The sequence below is a fragment of the Centroberyx affinis genome, unplaced genomic scaffold, assembly GCF_046629955.1.
Source record: "Centroberyx affinis isolate AG114_WGS23_722 - 3 ecotype Tasmania unplaced genomic scaffold, CSIRO-AGI_Caff_v1 ptg002675l_1, whole genome shotgun sequence".
Classification (NCBI taxonomy): Eukaryota; Metazoa; Chordata; class Actinopteri; order Beryciformes; family Berycidae; genus Centroberyx; species Centroberyx affinis.
The window spans coordinates 362,100-389,630 of record NW_027280859.1 but is presented as its reverse complement, the minus strand read 5'-3'; the positions used below and the strand labels follow the sequence as shown (position 1 = coordinate 389,630).

The 27,531-nt window shown below is 39.9% G+C and overlaps 2 protein-coding genes and 1 pseudogene across 3 annotated transcripts; all 3 read left to right on the top strand.

Moving 5' to 3' along the window:
* Positions 1-661: 661 nt before the first annotated feature.
* On the top strand, positions 662-24,948 carry LOC139657358 (nuclear factor 7, ovary-like). Of its 2 annotated transcripts, none has more exons than XM_071535161.1 (2): positions 662-947; positions 21,545-24,948. In XM_071535161.1, the coding sequence occupies exons 1-2, from the start codon at positions 678-680 to the stop codon at positions 23,111-23,113; spliced, it is 1,839 nt and encodes a 612-aa protein (XP_071391262.1). In that variant the 5' UTR covers positions 662-677; the 3' UTR covers positions 23,114-24,948. The 2 variants fall into 2 exon arrangements, with proteins under 2 accessions (XP_071391262.1, XP_071391261.1); XM_071535160.1 differs by lacking the exon at positions 662-947 and adding an exon at positions 21,085-21,372.
* Positions 4,612-16,154, top strand: LOC139657379 (nuclear factor 7, ovary-like). Its single transcript, XM_071535189.1, has 4 exons — positions 4,612-4,865; positions 10,957-10,966; positions 11,545-12,333; positions 13,381-16,154. Exons 1-4 carry the CDS (start codon positions 4,624-4,626, stop codon positions 13,777-13,779), a joined length of 1,440 nt encoding a protein of 479 aa, XP_071391290.1. The 5' UTR covers positions 4,612-4,623; the 3' UTR covers positions 13,780-16,154.
* LOC139657374 (nuclear factor 7, brain-like) lies at positions 17,300-19,170 on the top strand (annotated as a pseudogene).
* Positions 24,949-27,531: the final 2,583 nt, after the last annotated feature.

Below are 27,531 nucleotides of genomic sequence, written 5' to 3'. Positions count from 1 at the left end.
CTCTGTAAAGCACCTTAGTACATTCTACTGTTTATTCAGTATGTTGCTTTGTAAAGCACTTTGTCACAAACATTGCTTTGTTTATAAAGCGATATAAATAAACATAACTTAAACTTATTTTTCAATTAGCATTAGGAAAACTTCACCTCACCTCTTCTGTACACATTTGTCTTTACTCTGCAGTCAGAGGGGGGAAACAAGTGGCGAGTCGTCTTTGCAACAGTGACATAAAACACTACCAATCACAACTTAACAACAAATTTAGTGAACTACAAAATTAGTAGCCTCTTCACATGTATACCATAACCTTCTCACTGTTGTTTTGTAGTAAAAACTTCCACACAGAAATAAAGCCTGCCCGCAACTATCCAGCTAGCAGTTCCAATCTGTGTCCACTAGAGTGTGATGTTACACTTCTGCACTACCTCTATCTCATGAGTCATATACTATAGTATAAACAATTATAACCTTCTTTTCCAGTTTGCTGAATTGAACTATTACTGGAAACATCAGTGTGTTATTTTAATGTAATCATCTTACTATTAAGAAAAGTTGGAATGAAAAGCTTAGTGACAAATATCTTTCAAAGACTGGGTGTGGCTTTTCCAGGAAAGTGAAAGTGATGTGGCAAATTTGCTAAGTCACTCTGGCAGAGCAAGGGGAAACACGAAGGAGCCATGGCTTCTGCTTCTTACACAGAGGATTTGACTTGTTCTATTTGTCTGACTCTCTTCACTGATCCAGTGAGTCTTCTCTGCGGACACTCTTTCTGTAGGAAATGTATCACAAGTTTTCTGAGCGCACAGGACCAGTGTCCACAGTGCCGGACAACTGTTCCAACAGAAGAGAAATACTTCCCAACAACCAACCACATTCTGAAAAGCCTTGCTGAAAAAGCTAAAGAAGCTGAGAAGATAAAGAAGGAGCCGGGAAATGAGAAAACAGAGGTGAGTTAGTGTTTTCTTTTAAAGCAATCATTTTGTATGTGCTCATAGTGCTGCAAGTGCCAATCATTTCTAAACAGGGTCCACTCATTCCCTAATGATTGTATTCTTCTTTGTCTCCTCTCCTTTTGTATTGTATCATCATCATCTTCTTCTATTACTATTATATTTATTGATTGATTTCATTTGTTTTAAAGGTGGCTGAGTGCTTGTGCCCTGAACATGAAGAAAATCTGAAACTCTTCTGCGAAACAGATCAGCAGTTAGCTTGCGTCATATGCCGAGATGGGGAGAGGCATGATGGACACAAGTTTAAACCAATCAAAGAGGCAGCTACATCTCTGAGGCGGAACCTGGAGAAGGGTTTGGAGAACCTTCCTGGTGATATCCATGCTATAGAGAGTTTAGCCAACACACAGAGGGAAGAAATAACAAAAACCCAAGAGACGTCCCGTCAGCTGATGAGCCAAATCAGCACCCAGTTTGAGGAGATGCACCAATTCCTGAGAAAGAGAGAAGATGAGATAAAGAGCGAACTTCAGGAGAAAGAGAGAGAGGCTGTAGAGAAGATGAGTGAGAAGTTAAATGCTATGAACACAGCTTTGTCTGAGAGTAGAGAGCTGGAGGTGAAGGCGACCTCAGTTCTGGAAATTCAAAACTCTGAGAGGTTCTTACAGAGCTGGACTGAGGATAACACCATGGTGACTCCAGAGCGTTTATTCAGGCCCAGAGCAGATGATCTTCAAGTGACCTGCAGCTCTCTCTGTCTGGGACCTTATGAAAGTCACCTGCAGTTCTTTGTGTGGAAGGAGATGCTTCAGGTGATCAAGCCCCAGGCAGAACTGCTCTCACTGAAAACAGATAATACAGATATACCTGTGTCTTGTGATAGGCGCAGTTTGTTTTGTACGTCCAAAAGGGTCCAATCTCAATCAGTTTGCCAACCTAACACTGCCCCAGCTTTTCACTCTTTTCACTCATCCTATGGTTTTGCCAATCGTTATCCTACTGCAATTGCTTGTCCTAGAAAGTCAAATCATGCATTCAGTTCCAGTGAGTTCACCTCAGGGCAGCATTACTGGGAAACAGAGGTTGGAAAAAGGGATTATTGGGAACTTGGGGTAAAAGATCATTTCCTGAAGTATGATGGGCAAAAATATGTCGTCTGCAGTCACTCTTCAGTAACAGAGCTAACATTTACAGGCAGACCTCAAAAGTTTGGGATTTACCTAAACTGCTCCTCCAACGAGCTTTCCATCTACGATGCAGACAATATGAAACATGTTCATACTATGAGCTCAAGTCTCATGTCCATGCCAGTGTCAGCTTATTTTAACGTTGGATACAGTCAGCACACAGATCCTAACCCTCTGACAGTGTGCTGGTACTGAACTGTGGGATGTTGGGCCATCAGGAAATCTTTGGGCCCTTGCACAAAATAACAGATAAATATGATACTGAGCATCTATTGTAAGTTGCATACTTGGTTTTGTTTCCAAAATGTAATGTCCAATTTTTTAAAGAAAAATTGACCTATTGCAACTGCTAAAATGAATGAGTAAAATGATTTAAATTAAATGGATAACAAATACAAGTGACTTACTTACTACTTACTATCAAACTCATTTTAATATTTTGAGTATGAGCTGTGGTAACACCTGCTGAAACAAATGAATAAAAAGAACAACTACTAGCTCATTTATTATCAAACTCATCTTGCAAAATTAGTTTGGTTCCTTAATTCATTATCCAAAAGTAAAAAACAATGTAGCCAAATACCCTTGACACCTGCAAAAAGCAATGAGTAAAATTAATGAAATTAAATAAAAAAAAATAGATAAACACAAGTGATACTTACTATCAAACTCACTTTGCAGTTGAGTATGCACTCAACGACTGTATCCTTTTCTTCTCGCTTTTTTTGGCATTGTCGGTGCTTCAGTCAGTTGCCGTGTTCATCACTTTATGGGTCACGTGGCCCGCAGGGAGTTAGACTGCAGACTCTCAAGTGGGAGACCTGAGTTCAATTCCCGGCAGAGACACTTCCACAAAATTCAACGTTGCAGGGCTGTTAGACTCTAGCCTTGTTTATCCACAGCATCTGATGTAATTATCCCTTGTGCTGTATGGGTGAGCATCTATGTACTGTAGAAACTAGGCAGTGGGTGTATCACTGGGGCAATGAGTATCAGGTTACCTTTTCATCATTTTCAATATGGATGTCATGTATAATACAATCATGAGAGGCTCTTAATCATAACACCTCATTGCATATAAATATACCATGTCAACAAAGGAATGCTTATTCTCTAAATACTTATGGCGGTTTGATAAAATGTTACACATTTAAAAAGGAATAGTATTGGGACACATTGACAAGATGTTTGCATGTTGTTTTTCTCATATTTTTTTTAATATGTATATTCACCTGTAAAACTTTATTTCTTTATTTCTATACACATTTTTTGTTTAATCTGTGGTTTTGATAAGAAAGAAATTATAACATATCTCACAATCACCAAAAGCATTTGTGTAATCAAGTACTTGCCTGTTCCTAGTCTCCTTGTCGAAATTCATATCACAGCAGAGTGAGGTAGATTGTGGTTGAAGTTGCCAGACTGGTTAAATTAGTGTGGCATCTTTGGTGTGTCTTCAGACACGATGAGGCATGAAGAACAATTTGTTTTAAAGGTAATCCAACAGTAATCCCCATGAGACAGATGAGACAAATTCAGTGAGAAAATGAACTACATTGTAATCTGAGAATTTCCCCTCATAATCTAGAAATTGTGAATGTTTTGTTGACTTTGATTTCATTGTTATTTTGTTTTCATTATTTTATGGACATTTCTTTAGTTTACAGTGCAGTCACAGGAACCTGGTGTGCACCTTAGTCAAAGGACAGTCCTAGGATTTGAATTATGCTGAATTTATATATTCTCTGTACTGCTGTATAATGTAGTGTTAATGTTGTGTCATGCATGTCCAGCTGTAGTGTATTGAGTGAAGGGATTAAAAATGTAGTATGTTTTGTATTATTTTGTGTGTCTCAGAGGCTTTAGTCAGGACTATAGATCACATAGTTGTCAGCTATTCTTACTATTCTCAGCACTGCACACACACACACACACACACTGTACTTATACGACATAAATGATATTACCCAGAGAACACCAACATTTTACTACTCTCTTGTGTTAGTAGGAGCGGACATTAAGCAATAGATGAGACAATCATCTGATCCTAGGTACAGAATCAGGCTGGACAACTCGCCTCCTTATACAAGTTTATTCCAGTCCCATTATTCAAATTAAAATGTAAAAATTCCAAACAGAAATAAAGCCTGCCACCAACTATCCAGCCAGCAATTCCACTCTGTCTCCACTAGAGTGTGATGTTACACTTCTGCACCACTTCTGCCTTCTGAGTCTATGCTGAAGGATAAACACTTATAAACCATAGTTTCTTTTCCAGTTTGTTGAAGTGAACTATGACTGGGGACATCAGTGTGTTATTTTAATGTAATCATCTTGCTATTAACAAAAGGTGGAATGAAAAGCTTAGTGACACATTTCTTTAAAAGACAGGGTGTGGCTTTTCCAGGAAAGGAAAGTGAAAGTGATGTCCAAATTTGCTAAGTCAGTCAGTGTGAAAGAGCAAGGGGAAACACGAAGGTGCCATGGCTTCTGCTTCTTACACAGAGGATTTGACTTGTTCTATTTGTCTGACTCTCTTCACTGATCCAGTGAGTCTTCTCTGCGGTCACGCTTTCTGTAGGAAATGTATCACAAGTTCTCTGAGCACACAGGACCAGTGTCCACAGTGCCGGACAACTGTTCCGACTGAAGAGAAATACTTCCCAACAACCAGCCACATTCTGAAAAGCCTTGCTGAAAAAGCTAAAGAAGCTGAGAAGATAAAGCAGGAAACGGAAATAAGAAAACAGAGGTGAGTTAGTGGTATTTTTGGTAACACTTTACATTAAGTGTTCATTAACTAATGTTAACTAATGCATTTACTAACATGAATTAAACATGAAATTAACAAAGATTAGTTAATTTGAAATGACTAACACTATCCACATTAGGTAATGCTTGTTGTGACCTAATCACTTTAGTTAATGCCAGGATGTAATACATGAAGAGTTTACGGTTTACAACAGGTATACCAAATTACACGAATAACACACTATTCATTTTAGGTATTGTTTGTTATGACGTACTCACTTTAGTTAATGCCAAGATAGGTTTAAGTAATACATGAAGAGTTGAGGGTTCAATTTAGACAATACATTAGCATTACCAAGTTACCCAGAAAAAGTAATCCATTACCAGTTACTCATTACTTTCTCTAAATTGTAATGACATTAATTCAATTCAATTCAGTTCTAATGTATTTGTATAGCACCATCTCATACAAAAGCAGTTCAAGGTGCTTTACATAAAAACAGAATAAAACAGCAAAAATGTGCAAATAAACAGAAGCATCCATGCATACATACACATAAAAACACATATACATACACACATACAAGCAAACATAATGTACAAATACAGTGTGTTCATTTAAGAAAATGCTCGAGTAAAAAGGAAGGTCTTTACTCATTACTCTGTGAGGAAAGTAATCACATTACTCATTACTTCCTAAAAGATACTAATCATCTATTCCTTACTACAATGGAGAGTACATTGACAGACACAAATTATATTTTTTTTTGCGCTTTATCAAACAAGTAATAATGTAATGCAAAGTAAGTAAACATTAAGACATTACTGTCCAAGGGCAAGGCAAGGTCTGGATTGAAACAACAAGTCTATTGAATAGGCCAAAAGAAGCGTATTCAAGTCTATTTTTCCCACGCCGCAGCCGAGGGCATCACAAGGCAAATTCAGGTCAGGCAGTCAGGCAGTCAGTCAGTCAGGTAACGCTTAGTGAGATGATGCACTTCCTCAGATGGCCTCTAGTGGGCGTCTTTGAATGTGAGATGCAGTGTTTCCCATACAGAGGCACAAAATCAAAAGTTGGTCACTGTATATAAATGGATCTAAATCGATCTCTAATGCATAATGTCATGTCTGTAATTTGGAGATGTATAGACAGCAGACCAGCAGCACTGAACTCAATCCACAGAGTCTCCCGGTGTGAAAAGAAAAGTGAAACTTAACATTCCACAGTCAGTAACGGGGATTTGCAGACAGTAACTCGGCTTTGGAATTAGGTCATTTAACTGTGCCGCAGTGCTTCAGTGCATAGAATTGAACATACGTGCCGTGGGTCTGTACAGGGTCTGTGCTTGTTTATATACTTACTTCAAAAGCTGCCTCAAGGTAAAATATTTCAATGAGAGAAATTATTTGATAATAGAGGCTATGGAAATGGATGAGAAATTCAATCTTGGCTCCTGGCTGTTTAGGAGGGGTTGAGGCATTCTCACCATCATCTGTCAGGGGACGGCAGGGATGGACTGGTGTAAAAAAAAACAGCCCTGGACTTTGACCCAGACCAGCCCACCAGAACCGGCACGTGGATACTTCGCAGTCCCTGGTGACACCTTAATCTTACCTCATGATATTATACCAGCCAAAGTATCATGATACAAAGTGGTATCATAATAATATGATATTATTCTAAACTGAACAAAAATATAAAAGCAACATGCAACAATTTTCAAGATTTTACTTAAGAGAAAATCATCTGAGAGAAATTCTGGGCAGGAGAAATGCTCAGTAACTGGGATGTAAACAAACTTGTATAGAAGATTAGAGAAAAATAAGCTTTTTATGGAAAATTAATGGGATATTTTAACTCAGGAAACATGGGACCAAAACTTTACATATTGCATTCATATTTTTGTTCAGCACAGCTTAACTAGAATACTCACTGAGAGATGGACGACACAAGGGCACTCTCCAATGACTTATGCTTTTTATCACATATTTTTTCACCCACCACCACTTCACCACCAAGTGTCACTCGAAATCAAGTTACACTCGCAGCTGTGGAGGGCCTTATGATGAAGGGGGAGGGTAGAAATACAACTGTGGGATGCCCTCGCCACTCCGGATGAATTGGAAGCAGTCGTCACCATGGCAACTGATAGACACCCTGCTCGCGCCGCTGTTTTGCCATGTCAAATTTTACGAGAGGCAAGGATAACAGGTTGCAACTGTCCTGTAAACACATAACATCCAAAACCATGAGAATGACGTGCAGTAAATTTGACTTGTCTTGACTCCATGCATACCTTTTTCTGTATGCTAACCGTCTGACTGTAGCTCACGATCTGACTTCCAGTCGTGTACTTCTTCAGGTGTTATGAGGCTCAGGAACCAAATGGTTGCATTAGCGCTCTTTGTGGCGACTGTCGATATAATTCTGACGCAGAAATAATAAGAACCGCCATTTAGATCTTAGCAATGTGTGCACGGCCGAATGGGCCAGGCCAGTGGCCGGCGGCTGTCCTGGAATAAGCGGCTGTTCTGGACTTCTCCAGAACTTCCAGATGGCCAGCCTGTCTCTGGGGGACGGGATGGAGGATCTTTTGCTATGAGTTTCATGTGGCGATCTTGCTTGATCAAGTGCTTGGACAGGTTGCTTGTTGAGTTTGCAGCTCTGGATAGGTGTCTCTGTCCTGGACATAACAGGACACACATTTCACGGTGATATTCTTATCTTTACGTGACGTAAATTCAAGCCATTGCGCCTCTATTTTGTTTACATCCCACTACAGTACAGCAGGTGTTGCAGTCTGTGCACGCATGTGCATATCAGCGGAAAGGGGAAAGCCACAGGCAAAATTGGCATTCAATATTAATTCAATATATTCAATATTGATTGTTTTAATTCAATGAATTGTGGCATAATTCTTTTGAAATTCTATGTGCAACGAAAGTAACACAATTTTTACAAGCCCAGTAACTGTAATGTGATTACTGAAAATTTGACAGTAGTGTGTTACACTACTGCATTACTGGGAAAAATAAATAAATAAAAAATAAATAGTAATTAAAAAAAAGTAATAAAAAAATAAATAACAAGTAATTACCGTGTTAACACGTTATTCCCAACACTAAGCGACCAAAACCAGGGGTGAATTTTGAAGCCAATAAGGAAGTGGCAGCAGGCGGCAATTCCTCTACCGTCCGCTAGATGCTCCAAAAAGACTCCAAACCCGGCCCAACTCCATGCAAGTCAATAGGATCACAACCCAACTTCTCACTGAAAATATAAAGTCAGTACATTTTTTCGACAAGAGGTATCAGTAGCTAATTTCACTTCTTCTAATGTGTGTCCTTTTTTCAAAATAATTGTGTCATTAACAGGATATAACAGTTATAGAACGGGGTTTTCCTAGTGACTGACAGGTCGCCTGTCCAGTGACCGGCGATCGTTGATTACGGGCCAATAGCAGGCGGTGCTGCGGCTCTGCAGACAACCCTCGGCTTCGCTCTGGCTGCGCTGGCTCCAAAAAATGTCAACATGGCGGCGATCGTAAACCCAATCTTATGGCTTCAAAACGGCCCTTCAGAAACCTATGGATGACATCACACTCACTACATCCATCTGTTTTTTACAGTCTATATTCAATCCCAAACCAGCCAATACCCATTACCACTTCACCTAAATGTCACTCCAAGTCAAGTTACACTCGCAGCTCTGGAGGGCACTTCTAATGAAGGGGGAGGGTAGAAATAAATTGACAAACTGTTGGACGCCCTTGCCACTGTACCAGAAGAATTGGAAGTAGTCATCACCATGGCAACCGATAGATGCCCTGCTCGTTATGAGAGGCAATAATAACAGGTTGTCACTGTAAGCACATAACATCCAAAATCATGAGAATGACATGCAAATTAAATTTTATGTATGCATGCATAAAGGCATTTATGGGTTTGCCACAACTCAAGCGACCTTAGGGACAAAGTGATATTCTCCTTTTCACCTATTTTCCTATTCACCTTTGCAAAAAACAAAGCTCAGTGTTCATCATGACATTTACAAAGAAAAACAACGCATCTTTTAGAATTGAAGAGAGCTAGACAATCATTTTTTTCTGACCTCATCAACAAAAACTTTAATGCACGTGTCTTATTCTCCACTGTTGATAGGCTGACTAACCCCCAAGTGAAAGTAGCCTCTGAACTGCCCTCCACCCAATCATGTAATGACTTTGCCTCCTTTTTTACTGAAAAGATTCAGAAGATTAGACAAGTCAGCACCTCCATTTCAAGTACAATTTCTGTAACATTTGTATTTACACAAAACAAATCTAGCTAACATGTCACAGTTTAATCCAGTTGATTACAAAACACTAGAAGAAGTTGTGTTGCATCTAAAGTCTTCTACCTGCCACCTTGATAGTCTACCGACAAGCCTTTTTAAGAATGTTTTTCATTGTATTGCATCAGATTTACTGCAGATAGTCAACAGTTCCCTTTTATCAGGTGATTTCCCTTAGGCCTTGAAAACTGCAGTTATCAAGCCTCTTCTGAAAAAGAATAATCTTGATGCTTCAATAATTAATAATTACAAGCCCATATCAAATCTGCCGTTTTTAAGTAAAATAATTGAAAAGGTTGTCTTCCTACAACTGGGGTTAGGGTTAGGTAAAGGTACCCTTTCGCGTCTGTATAGGACGCACCAGGTGTTCCATAGACTTCATGGTAAAACCTCTCGCGGCAGTATTGGACGCCTACAGCGTTCTCTCCTGGACCATGGAAAACATAATCTAGCCTACATTTTCTACCCAAATAAGGGATTCCGGTTTTCTGCATTTCTTTGCTTGAGCTCTTTGGTGCTAATATTGATTTTTAAAACATTGGTTAGTATGGTTGTAGATCAATTTCAAGGCCAAATGGGAAAAAAAAACAAAAAACGCTTGCATTTTACCATTTGATGTCATCTGATAAATGAATAAATAAATAAATTTGGCTCATAACCTATATAGCAAGTTATTTCAGTGGCATCTCAATAAACTCCATGAAAGATAGCACTCTATAACGACTGTATTGTTACCTCTACTTTACAATAAGCATAATTTCAATAAAAGAACGCAGCCAGGAGTTCCGTTTCAAAGCGTTGCATAATCCGTTTTGTCATTGAACATACCTCTTTCTGCCCATGAAACATAGCTGATGAAATCGCTGCAAAATAGCACCACCAAAAGTACATTTTTGTATTTTTTTAAAACATCATCTTATAACATCAACCTGTTGGTTCAGATTGTATTGCATCTTTGTAGTATTGAGTAGTTTGCCGCAACCTTCCACCCGGAAAAACTACAGTTTGCACTGTTTGGCACTTCCTGTGAGAACTTCAAAGCCTTGTTGCGTGGGTTTTGTAGTTTTGTTGTTGTTTCTCCCATAGTGGACGTTGTAAACATGGAATTCACAATGTTACTGGGGTATTTGAGGGTGGAAGAAAACAAATCTTTACTCAGATTTGAGCCATCTTAATGGGAAGCAGGAGAATTTTAGAAAATATTGCATTTCAACCCAACTCAGTGCCGCCTGCCATCAGTAACCCCACTCCCATGAAAGTGCAGCTTTACATTTCTGATCTCCTTCAATGTTATGAACCCGCCAGGAGAAGCAGCTTTTAGTTGTTATGCTTCTTATGCCTGGAACAAACTTTAAGAAAATCTAAGGTCTGCCTCCACCTTAGAATCCTTTAAATCAGGGCTTAAAACCTTTCTGTTCCCAGGGCTTTTTAAGACATTTAGGGCAACACTCATTTGCACACACTGTGTCACTGGAATGTTTATTTATACATTTTTTTTTAAATCTTTTATATTTTCTTTTAAATGTGATTTTAATGCACTTTCACGTTTCTTCATCTTTTTAATCTTATTGCACTTGTCTTTTTATCTATGTCTTTATTTTTATTTTATTTATGTAAAGCACTTTGAATTGCCGTTGTGTATGAAATGTGCAATATAAATAAACTTGCCTTGCCTTGCCTTTTCTACTTTTAACCTCTGTGATTTTGTTTGAGGCTGTAAAGTCAGCGTGAGAAAAACAAAGGTGTGTGTGCATGATCAAAAACACTTGACAAAGTAGAAAGATGGAACTTAACATTTGAATGGTGTTTCCTCCATTCTCCTGTTGTAGGTGTGCTTCCTGCTAGATGATCGTAAGTCTGCATCGATGCAGACTCGCTATCGGAGGGTTTAACAGTCCACCTACATTCCCTGCTAATTGGTTTGGGACAGCCCTTAATATGGCGAACCCTCCACGTGAACGCACAGATGGAGGGGTAGTGGATAGGGCGAGGGGTTAGGGGCTGGTTTTGGATTGGGCCTATTAGACCTAATACACTGATAACAACATTAGTTAATGCAGTTGTTTATTGTGCATTTAACATTAACTTATCTTTGTTAATGTTGTTATTCATGTTTAATTCATGTTAGTAAATGCATTAGTTAACATTAGTTAATTAACACTTAATATAAAGTTTTACTGTATTTTTAATGCAAAGCAATCATTTTATATATACTCATAGTGCAAGTGCCAGTAAAATGTCTCCTCTCCTTTTTGTATTGCATTATCATCATTTGTATTACTATTATTGTCTATTGATTGTTTTATAATTTTTTTTAAAGGTGGCTGAGTATTTGTGCCCTGAACATGAAGAAAAGTTGAAACTGTTCTGTGAGACAGACCAGCAGTTAGCTTGTGTCATATGCCGAGATGGGGAGAAGCATGACGGACACAAGTTTAAACCAATCAAAGAGGCAGCTACATCTCTGAGACAGGAGCTGGAGATGGGTATGGAGAATCTTCCTGGTGATATCCATGCTATAGAGAGTTTAGCCAACACACAGAGGGAAGAAATAACAAAAACCAAAGAGACGTCCTGTCAGCTGATGAGCCAAATCAGCACCCAGTTTGAGGAGATGCACCAATTCCTGAGAAAGAGAGAAGATGAGATAAAGAAAGAACTTCAGGAGAAAGAGAGAGAGGCTGTAGAGAAGATGAGTGAGAAGTTAAACGCTATGGACACAGCTTTGTCTGAGAGGAGAGAGTTGGAGGTGAAGGTGACCTCAGTTCTGGAAATTCAAGACTCTGAGTGGTTCTTACAGAGCTGGACTGAGGATAACACCATGATGACTCCAGAGCGTTTATTCAGGCCCAGAGCAGATGATCTTCAAGTGGCCTACAGCTCTCTCTATTTGGGACCTTATGAAAGTCACCTGCAGTTCTTTGTGTGGAAGGAGATGCTTCAGATGATCAAACCCCGGGCAGAACTGCTCTCACTGAAAAGAGACAATACAGGTGTAACTGTGTCTGATGATGGGCGCAGTTTGTTTTGTACTCCCCAAAGCATCCAATCTCAATCAGGTCACTCATTTGGTTATGCCCAAGCCTCTGGTGGTTCCTTATGTGGCCAAGCCGCAAGCTCTTCCCTATTTGGTTCTACCACAGGATCTGGCTCTACCCAAGCCTCTGGTGGTTCCTTATTTGGCCAAGCCGCAAGCTCTTCCCTATTTGGTTCTACCACAGGATCTGGCTCTACCCAAGCCTCTGGTGGTTCCTTATTTGGCCAAGCCGCAAGCTCTTCCCTATTTGGCTCCACTCCAGGATCTGGCTCTACCCAAGCCTCTGGTGGTTCCTTATTTGGCCAAGCCGCAAGCTCTTCCCTATTTGGCTCCACCACAGGATCTGGTTCTACCCAAGCCTCTGGTGGTTCCTTATTTGGCCAAGCCGCAAGCTCTTCCCTATTTGGCTCCACCCCAGGATCTGGCTCTACCCAAGCCACTGGTGGTTCCTTATTTGGCCAAGCCGCAAGCTCTTCCCTATTTGGCTCCACCCCAGGATCTGGCTCTACCCAAGCCTCTGGTGGTTTCTCATTTGGCCAAGCCGCAAGCTCTTCCCTATTTGGCTCCACCCCAGGATCTGGCTCTACCCAAGCCTCTGGTGGTTCCTTATTTGGCCAAGCCGCAAGCTCTTCCCTATTTGGCTCCACCCCAGGATCTGGCTCTACCCAAGCCACTGGTGGTTCCTTATTTGGCCAAACCGCAAGCTCTTCCCTATTTGGCTCCACCCCAGGATCTGGCTCTACCCAAGCCTCTGGTGGTTCCTTATTTGGCCAAGCCGCAAGCTCTTCCCTATTTGGCTCCACCCCAGGATCTGGCTCTACCCAAGCCACTGGTGGTTCCTTATTTGGCCAAGCCGCAAGCTCTTCCCTATTTGGCTCCACCACAGGATCTGGCTCTACCCAAGCCACTGGTGGTTCCTTATTTGGCCAAGCCGCAAGCTCTTCCCTATTTGGCTCCACCACAGGATCTGGCTCTACCCAAGCCTCTGGTGGTTCCTTATTTGGCCAAGCCGCAAGCTCTTCCCTATGTGGCTCTACCACAGGATCTGGCTCTACCACAGGCTCTACCATATTTGTCTCTGCCCCAGCATTTGGCATGTCCCACACAGATCACATGCAGAATAATTTCAGTTCTTCTGGAACATTCTGTGATAGAAAGACAAAACATGCATTCAGTTTCAATGAGTTCACCTCAGGGCAGCATTATTGGGAGATAGAGGTTGGGAAAAGGGATTATTGGGAACTTGGGGTAAAATACAATTTCCTTAAGTACGATGGCCAAAAATATATCATTTGCAACCAATCTTCAATAACAGAGCTAACATTTACAGGCAGACCTCGGAAGTTTGGGATATACCTAAACTGCTCCTCCAAGGAGCTTTCCTTCTACGATGCAGACAATATGAAACATGTTCATACTATGAGCCAAACTGTCATGTCCATGCCAGTGTCAGCGTACTTTAATGTTGGATACAGCAAGGACACAGATCCTAACCCTCTGACAGTGTGCTGGTACTGAACTGTGGGATTTTTGGCCATCAGGAAATCCTTGGGCCAGTGGCGGCGCCAGAGATTTTCTTTTGCTGGTGCTATGGGGTTGCTCGACTTTTCAGCGAAGGTGCTTTGAAATTTAGTGTTTCCCATTAATGTGCCGGTCGCCACAGTTTAATTTCTACTGCAACACCCCCAACACACGTACACACATGCGCGCACACGCAGTGCGCACATACGCAGTACCCGCTCCGCGACAGTTACAATGTCATTCTGTGTTAAACACAAGGTGAGATATTCAGCTCATGGGATATAGATGTAAGGTTCACAAGCCTGCCTACGTAAACACACCTCTCTGAATATAAGATTTCACACAATTATGCCACGGACAGGGCTTGCACACAAGCAGCAAACAACAGACACAGGTTTGCGCACATTTCAGCCTCAGATTCTGAGATCACAAACTCATGCTGCCAGTTACCAACACCTCGACTAATGAGTCAACAGTATTCCGTTCCTCCATAGACCTAATGTTATATGAATGAGCATCGCATAGAGATAACTATAAGGAGTCAGAATTTGTGCCTCAACCACCAAATGCATTACATTCATAATAGGCAACAGAGGGGAAAAAAATCATGCACTTACCATTATGTGCAATTTAATGTTACAGTGCAACTAAGAGTCTTAAATTTTCTGGTAAACCAAAATATCGCGGGCAGGTGCAGGTCCCCTTCCTCATCTCCATCCTCCGGCTTTTCTTGGTCCTGGTCAGTGACTACTAGCGTTGTGTCTACACCTTCATGAGTCTCCATACGTAGACGTTTATTGAGTAAAAAACGATCAATGGTAAGCTAATGCTACAAAAAATTGCGCTCTGGCCTCTGGCTAACAGGAAGTGGAAGGTCAAAAGTTCAATGCGTGCTGCGCCCATTGGCCGAATCAGATCACCTGTGTTGGCTTTATGTTTTTTAGTCTAAAAATAATTGGTTTGTTTTATTAATGTATTTATTCATTTTTCAAATTATAAATGATAGTATTCACACATTAAAAATTAAAATTTCTAAATAAACCACCGACATTTCTTGGGGGTGCTAGGGGGGTGCTATGGCTATCCTAGGGGTAGCTACAGCACCCCCAAGCCCCTCCCTGGGGCCGCCTATGCCTTGGGTCCTTGCACAAAATAACAGATAAATATGATACTGAGCATCTATTGTAAGTTGCATACTTGGTTTTGGTTCCAAAACACAATGTGCATTTTTTTTTTTTTAAATTGTAACAACTCTAAAACGAATCAGTAACATCAATAACATTAAATTATCTTACTTACTATCAAACATAGCTTGCAAAATTGCAATATTTTGAGTATGCACAACTCTCTGTGTCTTTTCTCTCTTTTTCTAACCAACACACAGCATCTGATATAATTATCCCTTGTGCTGTATGGGTGAGCACCTATGTACTATAGAAACTAGGGAGTGGTGTATCACTGGGACAATGAGTATCTGGTTACTTTTTCATCATTTTCAATATGGATTTTCAGCATAATCATGAAGGACTCTTGGCCATAATACCTTTGTTTTATTGATATACCATGTCAACAAAGGAATTCTTATCCTCTAAATACCTCTAATATGTTGGTTTAATAAAATGTTTCACATTTAAAAAATAATAGTATTGTGACTCATTGGCAAGATGTTTGCATGTTTTTTTTCTTATCTTTTTTCATCTGTATTTTCACCTCTAAAACTTTATTTCATTTCTACACATATTTTTGTATAATCTGTAGATTTTGTAAGTAAGAAATTCTAAGGTATTTTATAAAAGAGATCTTATAATCTCCAAAAGCAAGTAATTTCTATAATAAAAAAAGGTTTAATGAAAAGGTGGAATGAAAAGCTTAGTGACATATATCTTGTCTGAATATATGTAACCTTAGCTTTATCAGCGCAAAGTGGAGAGAAGAAAATGAGCACCAATGCAATACAAATAAGAATAAACTTTTGGAATTTAGCTTACTTTTGACTTTCAGTAGTATTGTTTTGTGTGTGTGTGTGTGTGTGTGTGTGTGTGTGTGTGTGTGTGTGTGTGTGTGTGTGTGTGTAACTGATAGAGAGCCATTCCTAATGTGTGCTGCTTGTGGTTGGTTGTAAATGAGGCACAATAGATTGAGGGAAAGGAGCAGATCTCACCTGCATCTCTGTCTTTTGTCTGTCTGAAAGCATTCTGTGTTTGCTTTTTAATTTCTCACTCACTTCCCTGCTGGAAGATCCAGCTACCACCTCCTGATGGTGACCAGGATGCTTTGCTATTACTGTCACTGTAAAACTATTGTAGATCGTAGAAAATCCAAACTACTGTAAAATTTAACTACAACTGGTTTGGAGCCACAGCTGGTTGGAAACTGGTCTAAACTGGTTAATCAATAAGTGTTGTGTAGCTGGTTTTAGCAGGTAGCTGGTCAGTCTATGAGTTGGTAGCTGTTCTATGATCTGGTTAATCAGCTACCAGCTGTTTCAGAAAACATACAGTACCTTGACCCTGTTATCCAGCTTTTGGAGTCTCCTGTTGTAAATTCATATCACAGTAGCAGAGTGGGGTGGACTGTGGCAAAAGTTGCCAGACTGGTTAAGTTAGTGTGGTATCTTTGGTGTGTCTTGAGACACGATGAGACGTGAAGAACAATTTAGATTTGAACTGCATTTTGTTTAAAAGGTAATTCACTTTGCTTAAATCCCCATGAGACAGATGAGAGAATTACCCAAATTCAGTGAGAAAATGAACTGCATTGTAATCTGAGAATGTCCGCTCATAATCTAGAAAGTGTGAATGTTTTGTTGACTTTGATTTTATTGTTATTTTGTTTTCATTATTTTATGGACATTTCTACTTTTATTGGATGGTTTACAGTGGAGAGAGACAGGACAGATACAGAGAGTGAGGGGATGACATGAGACAAAACCAGGAGGTCAAAGGGACCTGGTCAACTGAGCCACCAGGACGCTCCTATGATTTGAATGTTGCTGGATTTTAATGTGTTCACTGTGTTACTGTACAATGTAGTGTTTATGTTCTGTCAGTTGTAGTGTATTGAGTGAAGGGATTACAAATTGAGTATATTTTGTACTCTTTGTGTGTCTCAGAGGCTTTAGTTAGGAGCAGATCATATAGTTGTCAGCTATTCATACTACTGTCATCATTGCACACACACTGTACTGATGCGACATAAATGATCTTATCCAGAGAACACCAACATTTTACTACTCTTTTGTGTTAGTAGGAGTGGACATATACAGTAGCTATAGATGAGACAATCATCTGCTCCTGTGTACAGAATCAGGCTGTACAACTTGCCTCCTTATACAAGTTTATTCCAGTCCCATTATTCAATTAGCATTTGGAAAAAATCACCTCATCACCTCTGTGTACATATTCGTCTTCACTCTGCAGTCTGCAGAGGGGGCACAAGTGGTGACTCATGTTTGCAACAGTGATGTAAAACACTACCAATCACAACATAACAACAAATTTAGTGATCTATAAAATTAGCTTCTTCACGTGGTAACCATACTTTTCTCGCTGTTGTTTTGTAATAAAACTTCCAAACAGAAATAAAACCTGTCACCAACTATCAAGCCAGCAGTTCTGTCTCCACTAGAGTGTGATGTTACACTTCTGCACTACTGTCTTCTGATTCTTATACCGATAAACAATTATACATTTTTCAGTTTGGAGTGATCTGTGAATGTACAGAAGCATCAGTGTGTTAACTTGCTAGGAAAAGGTGGAATGAAACCTGATGACATATCTCTAAAAGACAGGGTGTGGCTTTTCCACACCCTGAAATTGACGGTTCAAAGTTGCTAAAAGCCAGTCAGTCTGGCAGAGCAAGGAGGAACACGAAGGAGCCATGGCTTCTGCTTCTTACACAGAGGATTTGACTTGTTCTATTTGTCTGACTCTCTTTACTGATCCAGTGAGTCTTCTCTGCGGACACTCTTTACATGTATCACAATTTGTCTGAGCGCACAGGACCAGTGTCCACAGTGCCGGACAACTGTTCCAACAGAAGAGAAATACCTCCCAACCAGCCACATTCTGAAAAGCCTTGCTGAAAAAGCTAAAGAAGCTGAGACGATAAAGAAGGAGCAGGGAGCTGAGAAAACAGAGGTGAGTTAGTGGTATTTTTAATGTAATGAAGTGGCATTTAAATTCTAAGCAGGGTCCTCTCATTCCCTAATCACTTGTTTTCTTTTATTCTCCTTTCTTTTTTTGTACTGTATCATCATTTTTACTACTATTATATTTATTGATTGATTTGATTTTTTTTTTAAAGGTGGCTGAGTGCTTGTGCCCTGAACATGAAGAAAAGTTTAAACTGTTCTGCGAAACAGATCAGCAGTTAGCTTGCGTCATATGCCGAGATGGGGAGAGGCATGATGGACACAAGTTTAAACCAATCAAAGAGGCAGCTACATCTCTGAGGCGGAACCTGGAGAAGGGTTTGGAGAACCTTCCTGGTGATATCCATGCTATAGAGAGTTTAGCCAACACGCAGAGGGAAGAAATAACAAAAACCCAAGAGACGTCCCGTCAGCTGATGAGCCAAATCAGCACCCAGTTTGAGGAGATGCACCAATTCCTGAGAAAGAGAGAAGATGAGATAAAGAGCGAACTTCAGGAGAAAGAGAGAGAGGCTGTGGAGAAGATGAATAAGAAGTTAAACGCTATGAACACAGCTTTGTCTGAGAGTAGAGAGCTGGAGGTGAAGGCGACCTCAGTTCTGGAAATTCAAGACTCTGAGAGATTCTTACAGAGCTGGACTGAGGATAACACCATGATGACTCGAGAGCGTTTATTCAAGCCCAGAGCAAAAGGTCTTCAAGTGACCTGCAGCTCTCTCTGTCTGGGACCTTATGAAAGTCACCTGCAGTTCTTTGTGTGGAAGGAGATGCTTCAGATGATCAAGCCCCGGGCAGAACTGCTCTCACTGAAAACAGATAATACAGATATACCTGCGTCTGATGATGGTCGCAGTTTGTTTTGTAGATCCAAAAGGGTCCAATCTCAATCAGTTTGCCAACTTTACTCTGCCCCATCTCATTCATATCACTCTACCAAAAAATTATACGGTTATAACAATCATTATCCTACTGCAATTGCTCATCCTAGAAAGACAAATCATGCATTCAGTTCCAGTGAGTTCGCCTCAGGGCAGCATTACTGGGAAACAGAGGTTGGAAAAAGGGATTATTGGGAACTTGGGGTAAAAGGTAATTTCCTGAAGTATGATGGGCAGGGTTAGGGTTAGTCTGCAGTCACTCTTCAGTAACAGAGCTAACATTTACAGGCAGACCGCAAAAGTTTGGGATTTACCTAAACTACTCCGCCAAGGAGCTTTCCTTCTATGATGCAGACAATATGAAACATGTTCATACTATGAGCTCAAGGCACATGTCCATGCCAGTGTCAGCACACTTTAATGTTGGATACAGTGAGGCAGCAGATTCTAACCCTCTGACAGTGTGCTGGTACTGAACTGTGGGATGTTGGGCCATCAGCAAATCCTTGGGTCGTTGCACAAAATAACAGATAAATATGATAGCATCAATTGCAAGTTGCATATTCTTTTAGCGTGGTTCCAAAATGCAATATTCAGTTAAAAACAAAATTTAGCAAAACACTCTTGACACCTGCTAAAATGTATAAATTAAAGAAAAACATCAAATAAAACATTAAATAGCAAGGACACATGGAACTTACTATCAAACTCATCTTGCAAAACTGTAATAATTTGAGTATGCACTTAACTATCCTTTTCCTCTCTTTATTTTTTTAACCAACACACAGCATCCCCTGTGCTGTAGAAACTAGGGAGTGGGTGTATCACTGGGGCAATGAGTATCAGGTTACCTTTTCATCATTTTCAATATAGATTTCATGCATAATAATATTAATAATAATAATCATCATCATCATGAGAGGTTCTTAACCATAACACCTGAATGATAAGAATGTAAATATACCATGTCAGCAAAGGAATACTTATCATCTTAATAGTTATGTTGGTTTAATAAATTGTTCCACATTTGTATAGTAATAGTATTGTGACACATTGGCAAGATGTTTGCATGTTGTGTTTCTCATCTTTTTTTCCATCTGTATATACCCCTGTAAAACATTATATCATTTCTAGGCATATTTTCTTGAATCTGTGGTTTGGGTAAACAAAAAATTATAAAAGTATTTTATAAAGCAGATCTCACAATCACCAAAAGCAAGCAATTTCTATAATCAGCCTTGCCTTTGTCTGGATATATATAATATGTAACTTTAGCTTTAGTGGTGCAAAGTAGAGTGAAGAAAATGAGCACCAGTACAATACAAATACAAATAAACTTGTGGAATTGAACTTACTTTTTGCTTTCAGTTGTATTGCTTCGTGTGTGTGTGTGTGTGTGTGTGTGTGTGTGTGTGTGTGTGTGTAGTTGAGGGAGGGCATGTGTGTGTATGGGGGTTTATATTCTGCTAGTGTTTGGTTGTTGTACATGAGGCACACAGTAGCAGAGTGGGGTAAACTGGTGTGCACCTTAGTCAAAGGATGCTCCTGGAATTTGAATTTTGCTGGATTTTAATGTATTCACTGTATTGCTGTATAATGTAGCATTTATGTTGTGTCATGCATATCCAGCTTTAGTGTATTGAGTGAAGGGATTGAAATGGAGTATGTTTTGTATTCTTTTGTGTCTTTAGTCAGGAGTAGATCATATAGTTGTCAGCTATTCTTACTATTCTCATCACTGCACACACTGTACTGATACGAGATAAATGATCTTATCCAGAGAACACCAACATTTTACTATTCTCTTGTGTTAGTAGGAGCAGACATATAGCTATAGATGAGACAATCATCTGCTCCTATGTACAGAATCAGGCTGTTCGACTCGCCTCCTTATACAAGTTTATTCCAGTCTCATTATTCAAATTAAAACATAAAATTTACAAACAAAAATAAAGCCTGCCACCAACTTTCCAGCCAGCAATTCCACTCTGTCTCCACTAGAGTGTGATGTTACACTTCTGCACCACTTCTGTCTTCTGAGTCTATGCTGAAGGATAAAAACTTATAAACCATAGTTTCTTTTCCAGTTTATCGAAGTGAACTATGACTGGGGACATCAGTGTGTTATTTTAATGTAATCGTCTTCCTATTAACAAAAGTTGGAGTGAAAAGCTTAGTGACATATGTCTTTAAAAGACAGGGGTGTGGCTTTTCTAGGAAAGAAAAGTGAAAGTGATGTCCAAATTTGCTACGTCAGTCTGGCAGAGCAAGGGGAAACACGAAGGAGCCATGGCTTCTGCTTCTTACACAGAGGATTTGACTTGTTCTATTTGTCTGACTCTCTTCACTGATCCAGTGAGTCTTCTCTGCGGACACTCTTTCTGTAGGAAATGTATCACAATTTGTCTGAGTGCACAGGACCAGTGTCCACAGTGCCGGACAACTGTTCCAACTGAAGAGAAATACTTCCCAACAACCAACCACATTCTGAAAAGCCTTGTTGAAAAAGCTAAAGAAGCTGAGAAGATAAAGAAGGAGCCGGGAAATGAGAAAACAGAGGTGAGTTAGGGGTATTTTTAATGCAATGCAGTCAATTATGTTTGTACGCCAAGTCATTCTAAACAGGATTCTCTCATTTCCTTATCATTGTAGGCTATTCCTCTTTTTTCTCCTCTACACTTTGTATTGTATTATTTTTATTTATTTATTAATTTATTTATTTATATTTAAGGTTGCTGAATGCTTGTGCCCTGAACATGAAGAAAAGTTTAAACTCTTCTGCGAAACAGAGCAGCAGTTAGCTTGCGTTGTATGCCGAGATGGGGAGAGGCATGATGGACACAAGTTTAAACCAATCAAAGAGGCAGCTACATCTCGGAGGCGGGAGCTGGAGAAGGGTATGGAGAACCTTTCTGCTGATATCCGTGCTATAGAGAGTTTAGCCAACACACAGAGGGAAGAAATAACAAAAACCCAAGAGACGTCCCGTCAGCTGATGAGCCAAATTAGCGCCCAGTTTGAGGAGATGCATCAATTCCTGAGAAAGAGAGAAGATGAGATAAAGAAAGAACTTCAGGAGAAAGAGAGAGAGGCTGTAGAGAAGATAAGTGAGAACTTAAACATTATAGACACAGCTTTGTCTGAGAGGAGAGAGCTGGAGGTGAAGGCGACCTCGGTTTTGGAAATTCAAGACTCGGAGAGGTTCTTACAGAGCTGGACTGAGGATAACACCATGATGACTCGAGAGCGTTTATTCAGGCCCAGAGCAGATGATCTTCAAGTGGCCTACAGCTCTCTCTGTCTGGGACCTTATGAAAGTCACCTGCAGTTCTTTGTGTGGAAGGAGATGCTTCAGGTGATCAAGCCCCGGGCAGAACTGCTCTCCCTGAACAGAGACAATACAGGTGTAACTGTGTCTGATGATGGGCGCAGTTTGTTTTGTAAGTCCAAAAGCATCCAATCTCAACCAGGTTTCTCATTTCACTCTACCCAAGCCACGGGTTCTCCCTCATTTGGCACGGGATTTGGCTCTGCCCACACCACGGGTTCTTCCTCATTTGGCATGGGATTTGGCTCTACCGACACCACGGGTTCTTCCTCATTTGGCACGGGATTTGGCTCTACCCAAGCCACGGGTTCTTCCTCATTTGGCACGGGATTCGGCTCTACCCAAGCCACGGGTTCTTCCTCATTTGGCACGGGATTCGGCTCTACCCAAGCCACGGGTTCTTCCTCATTTGGCACGGGATTCGGCTCTACCCAAGCCACGGGTTCTTCCTCATTTGGCACGGGATTCGGCTCTACCCAAGCCACGGGTTCTTCCTCATTTGGCACGGGTTTCAGCTTTTCCAAATGTAGCAATGCCCCAGCATTTGGCATGTCCCACACAGATAGTAGGCAATATAATGACAGTTCATTTGGAAAATTTGATAACAGAAAGACAAATCATGCATTCAGTTTCCAAAGGTTCACCTCAGGGCAGCATTACTGGGAAATAGATGTTGGAAAAAGAGATTATTGGGAACTTGGGGTAAAAGATCATTTCTTGAAGTACGAAAGCCAAAAATATGTCGTCAGCAGTCAATCTTCAGTAACAGAGCTAACATTTACAGGCAGACCTCGAAAGATTGGGATTTACCTTAACTGCTCCTCCGAGGAGCTTTCCTTCTACGATGCAGACAATATGAAACATGTTCATACTATGAGCCCACGTTTCATGTCAATGCCAGTGTCAGCACACTTTAATGTTGGATACAGTGAGGCAGCAGATCCTAACCCTCTGACAGTGTGCTGGTACTGAACTGTGGGATGTTGGGCCATCAGGAAATCCTTGGGCCCTTGAAAAAAAATCCCAGTAAAGGGATATTGAGTATCAATTGTAAGTTGCATATTCTTATAGTTTGGTTCCAAAATGTAATGTCCACTTCAAAAAATCTAATAACAAAATACTCTTGACACCTGCTAAAATTATGTAAATGATTAAATAACAAAGACAAGTAAAAGTTACTATGAAACTCATCTTGCAAAATTGTAATATTTTGAGTATGAGCTCAACTATCCTTTTCTTTTCTCTCTTTTTTTAACCAACACACAGCATCTGATGTGATTATCCCTTGTGCTATTTGGCTGAGCATCTACTGTATGCACTGTAGAAACTATAGGGAGTGGATATATCACTGGGGCAATGAGTATCAGATTACCTTTTCATCATTTTCAATATGTCCAGTATAATCATGAAAGACTCTTAACCGTAACACCTTGATTTCATTGATAAGCATGTAAACATACAATCAAACAGCTGTATAAATTCAAACAAAGTATTACTTATCCTCTAAATACTTATGTTGATTTAATAAAATGTTCCATATTCATAAAGGAATAGTATTGTGACAAATTGGCAAGGTGTTTACATGTTGTTTTTCTCATATTTCTTTATATTCACCTGTAAAACTTTATTTCTTTATTTCTTTTTATTTATATACACATTTTTTGTTTAATATGTGGATTTGGTGAGCAAGACATTATAACATATTTTATAAAACATATATCACAATCACCAAAAGCATGTATGTTTATCAAGTACTTCCAGTCATCCAGTGTTCCTAGTCTCATATCACAGCAGAGTGAGGTAGATTGTGGTTGAGGTTGCCAGACTGGTTAAATTAGTGTGATACCTTTGGTGTGTCTTGAGACACGATGAGGCATGAAGAACAATTTAGACTTAAACTGCATTTTGTTGAAATGGTAATTCACTTTTTTTAAATCCCCATGAGACAGATGGGAGAGAATTACCGAAATTCAGTGAGAACGTGAACTGCATTGTAATCTGAGAATTCCCCCTCATAATCTAGAAAGTGTGAATGTTTTGATGACTATGATTTTGTTGTTATTTTGTTTTCATTATTTGATGGACATTTCTAGTTTTATTGGATGGTTTACAGTGGAGAGAGACAGGACAGATGGGAGAGAGAGGGGATGACATGAGGCGAAGGTCCTAGACTGGATTCACAACCAGGGCGTCACAGGTGCCTGGTGTGTAACTTAGTCAACTGAGCCACCAGGACGCTCCTATGATTTGAATTTTGCAGGGTTTTAATGTATTCACTGTATTGCTGTATAATGTAGCATTTATGTTGTGTCATGCATATCCAGCTGTTGTGTGTTGAGTGAAGGGATTAAAAATTGAGTATGTTTTGTTTTATTTTGTGTTTCTCAGAGGCTTTAGTCAGTACTAGATCATATAGTTGTCAGCTATTCTTACTATTCTCATCACTGCACACACACAGTACTGATGCAGCATAAATTATCTCATCCAGAGAACACCAATATTTTACTACTCTCTAGGAGCGGACATATAGCTATAGATGAGACAATCATCTGCTCCTATGTACAGAATCAGGCTGTACAACTCGCCTCCCTATACAAGTTTATTCCAGTCCCATTATTCAATTAGCATTAGGAAAAATTCACCTCACCACTTCTGTGTTCATATTTGTCTTCACTCTGCAGTCTGCAGAGGGGGCACAAGTGGTGAATCGTCTTTGCAACAGTGATGTAAAACACTACCAATCACAACATAACAACAAATTTAGTGAAGTACAAAATTAGTAGCCTCTTCACATGTATACCATACCTTTCTCGCTGTTTTGTTGTAAAATTTCCAAACAGAAATAAAGCCTGCCACCAACTAGCCAGCCAGCAATTCCACTCTGTCTCCACTAGAGTGTGATGTTACACTTCTGCACTACTTCTGTCTCCTCAGTCTCATACTGTAGACTGTAGGGCTGTAGGACAAACAATTATAATCCTTCTTTTCCAGTTTGTTGAAGTGAACTATGACTGGAAACATCAGTGTGTTATTTTAATGTAATCATCTTGCTATTAACAAAAGGTGGAATGAAAAGCTTAGTGACATATATCTTTAAAAGACAGGGTGGATGACTCAGATCAGCACCCAGTTTGAGGAGATGCACCAATTCATGAGAAAGAGAGAAGATGACATAAAGAATGAACTTCAGGAGAAAGAGAGAGAGGCTGTGGAGAAGATGAGTGAGAAGTTAAATGTTATGGACACAGCTTTGTCTGAGAGGAGAGAGCTGGAGGTGAAGGTGACCATAGTTCTGGAAATTCCAGACTCTGAGAGGTTCTTACAGAGCTGGACTGAGGATAACACCATGATGATTCGAGAGCTTCGAGAGAGTTTATTCAGGCCCAGAGCAGATGATCTTCAGGTGACCTGCAGCTCTCTCTGTCTGGGACCTTATGAAAGTCACCTGCAGTTCTTTGTGTGGAAGGAGATGCTTCAGGTGATCAAGCCCCGGGCAGAACTGCTGTCACTGAAAAGAGACGATACAGGTGTAACTGTGACTGATGATTGATGCGATTTGTTTTGTACGTCCAAAAGCAGCCAGCCTCAATCAGTTAGCCCATTTGGCTCTTTGCCATATTGCTCTACCCAAGCCCGTGGCCCTGACCAATTTGACATTTTAGAATTTTGTGGTCACCCAGAATTTTGCTCTTCTCTATACTCTGGCATGTCCCACACAGATAGTAGGCATGTGTGTGTATGGGGGTTATCAAGTACTTACAACAATATCCTTGGTCATGCAATCAAATTCTATCAAATTCTAACCATCATGTGTGGTGCTTGTGGTTGGTTGTTGTACTTGAGATGTATTAGACTGAGGGGAAATGATCAGATCTCATCTGCATCTCTGTCTTCTGTCTGAAGGCATTCTCTGCATTCTCTGTTGTTGTTTTATTTCATTTCTTACTCAATTCCAGCTACCACCTCATGATGGTGACCAGGATGCTTTGTAATTAGTGTAATTATATGACAATTGTAGATCCCAGAAAATCTAAACTACTGTAATATCTAGCTAACACTGGACCATGGCCTGATGTAAATTGTTCTAAGCTGGTTAACCAATTGATCTCAGTAGCTGATCAGACCACAAGTTGGTTTTTCAGCTGTTTCAGAAAATATACAGTACCTTGAGCCTGTATCCAGTGCTAGTCTCATTGCACAATAGCACATCAGTAGATTGTGGCTAAAATTAGCGGACTGGTTAGGTTAGTGTGGCATTTTTGGTGTGTCTTGAGACAGGTTCGTGCATGAAGAACAATTTAGACTCCAACTGCATTTTGACATTAGTGTGACCTGCACTAAATGTGACCAGTTTACTCTCTTTTCACAATAGAACTATATGGTTTTGAATAGAGCTAACTGCTGTAAAAATCTAAAGCAATGGTATGCTTCAGAATCTCTATAATAAATTCTTAGGTTTATGTCTATCATCACTGCAATAATTGGAAAATCGGCTAAATATTGCAGTTCAGTGAAATACAAGTTTTATTATATTTTTGTGGCTTTTTTTGCCTTTATTGATAATAGTAGAGTGACAGGAAAGTGAGGGCAGAGAGAGGGGGATGACATGCAGCAAAAGGACAAGATACAAACCCATGCCGCAGCAATAAGGAAGCAGCAGTACAAGTTTTGTCCTGCAATTTGTTTTTCAAACAGGAAAAACAAATTGTGTAGTTAAAAAAAAACAATAGGAAAATAAAAATATAAACCTAAATTTTTCAATAAGGCCAGACAGGGAGTTAATAGAGCAATAAAAGGTCACTCATCAAAGTGCAAAATATAAGGCAGGGGAGGCAAGGGCTGATAACTAAACCATAGCTGATGGGTAAAACTACTCAAAAACTGAACACTGAAGCTATTAAAATGTTGAAATAGATCTTGCTTTGAATATGATATATCAATTGCAAATTAATGAAGACACATTTCTATTTCCCTGTATCCTGCACCCTTACTGTTGAGGAGATGAGTAGTATTAACACAAGACCCAACAATAATAAGGTTTCCATATGGTGGAGTGATGAATGAATACATTTTGGGGCTGATGATGGGCTGGGGTTTACTGACCCGACTGATCATCAACATGATAAGCGCGTTGAAAGGAAAAATAAATACTTACACAAGATTTGTAAAGAGTTATCATATTTTTATTTTTATTTCTGTTAGTAAGCACAGCTGAAGAGCATAGAGCAGTTTTAACCACAGTATATTTGCACAAAATCCATGGGTTATTGTATATCAACCACTAGAGGCCGGTGTTGTCCACAGTTTGTTACCATGTCTGTCTATAGAACTCCATAAGTTCAGCAGTCAGTGTCTTTGGTCTGCTAATCAGTGTTACGTTGTGGAAAATT

Excerpts from the sequence above, each read along its gene's own strand:
- LOC139657358 (XM_071535161.1), top strand. The coding sequence starts at position 678 with ATGGCTTCTGCTTCTTACACAGAGGATTTGACTTGTTCTATTTGTCTG. Across the intron at positions 948-21,544 it reads CGGGAAATGAGAAAACAGAG|GTTGCTGAATGCTTGTGCCC; the intron begins GTGAGTTAGTGT and ends TTTATATTTAAG.
- LOC139657379 (XM_071535189.1), top strand. The coding sequence starts at position 4,624 with ATGGCTTCTGCTTCTTACACAGAGGATTTGACTTGTTCTATTTGTCTG. Across the intron at positions 12,334-13,380 it reads GTGGTTCCTTATGTGGCCAA|AATAATTTCAGTTCTTCTGG; the intron begins GCCGCAAGCTCT and ends GATCACATGCAG.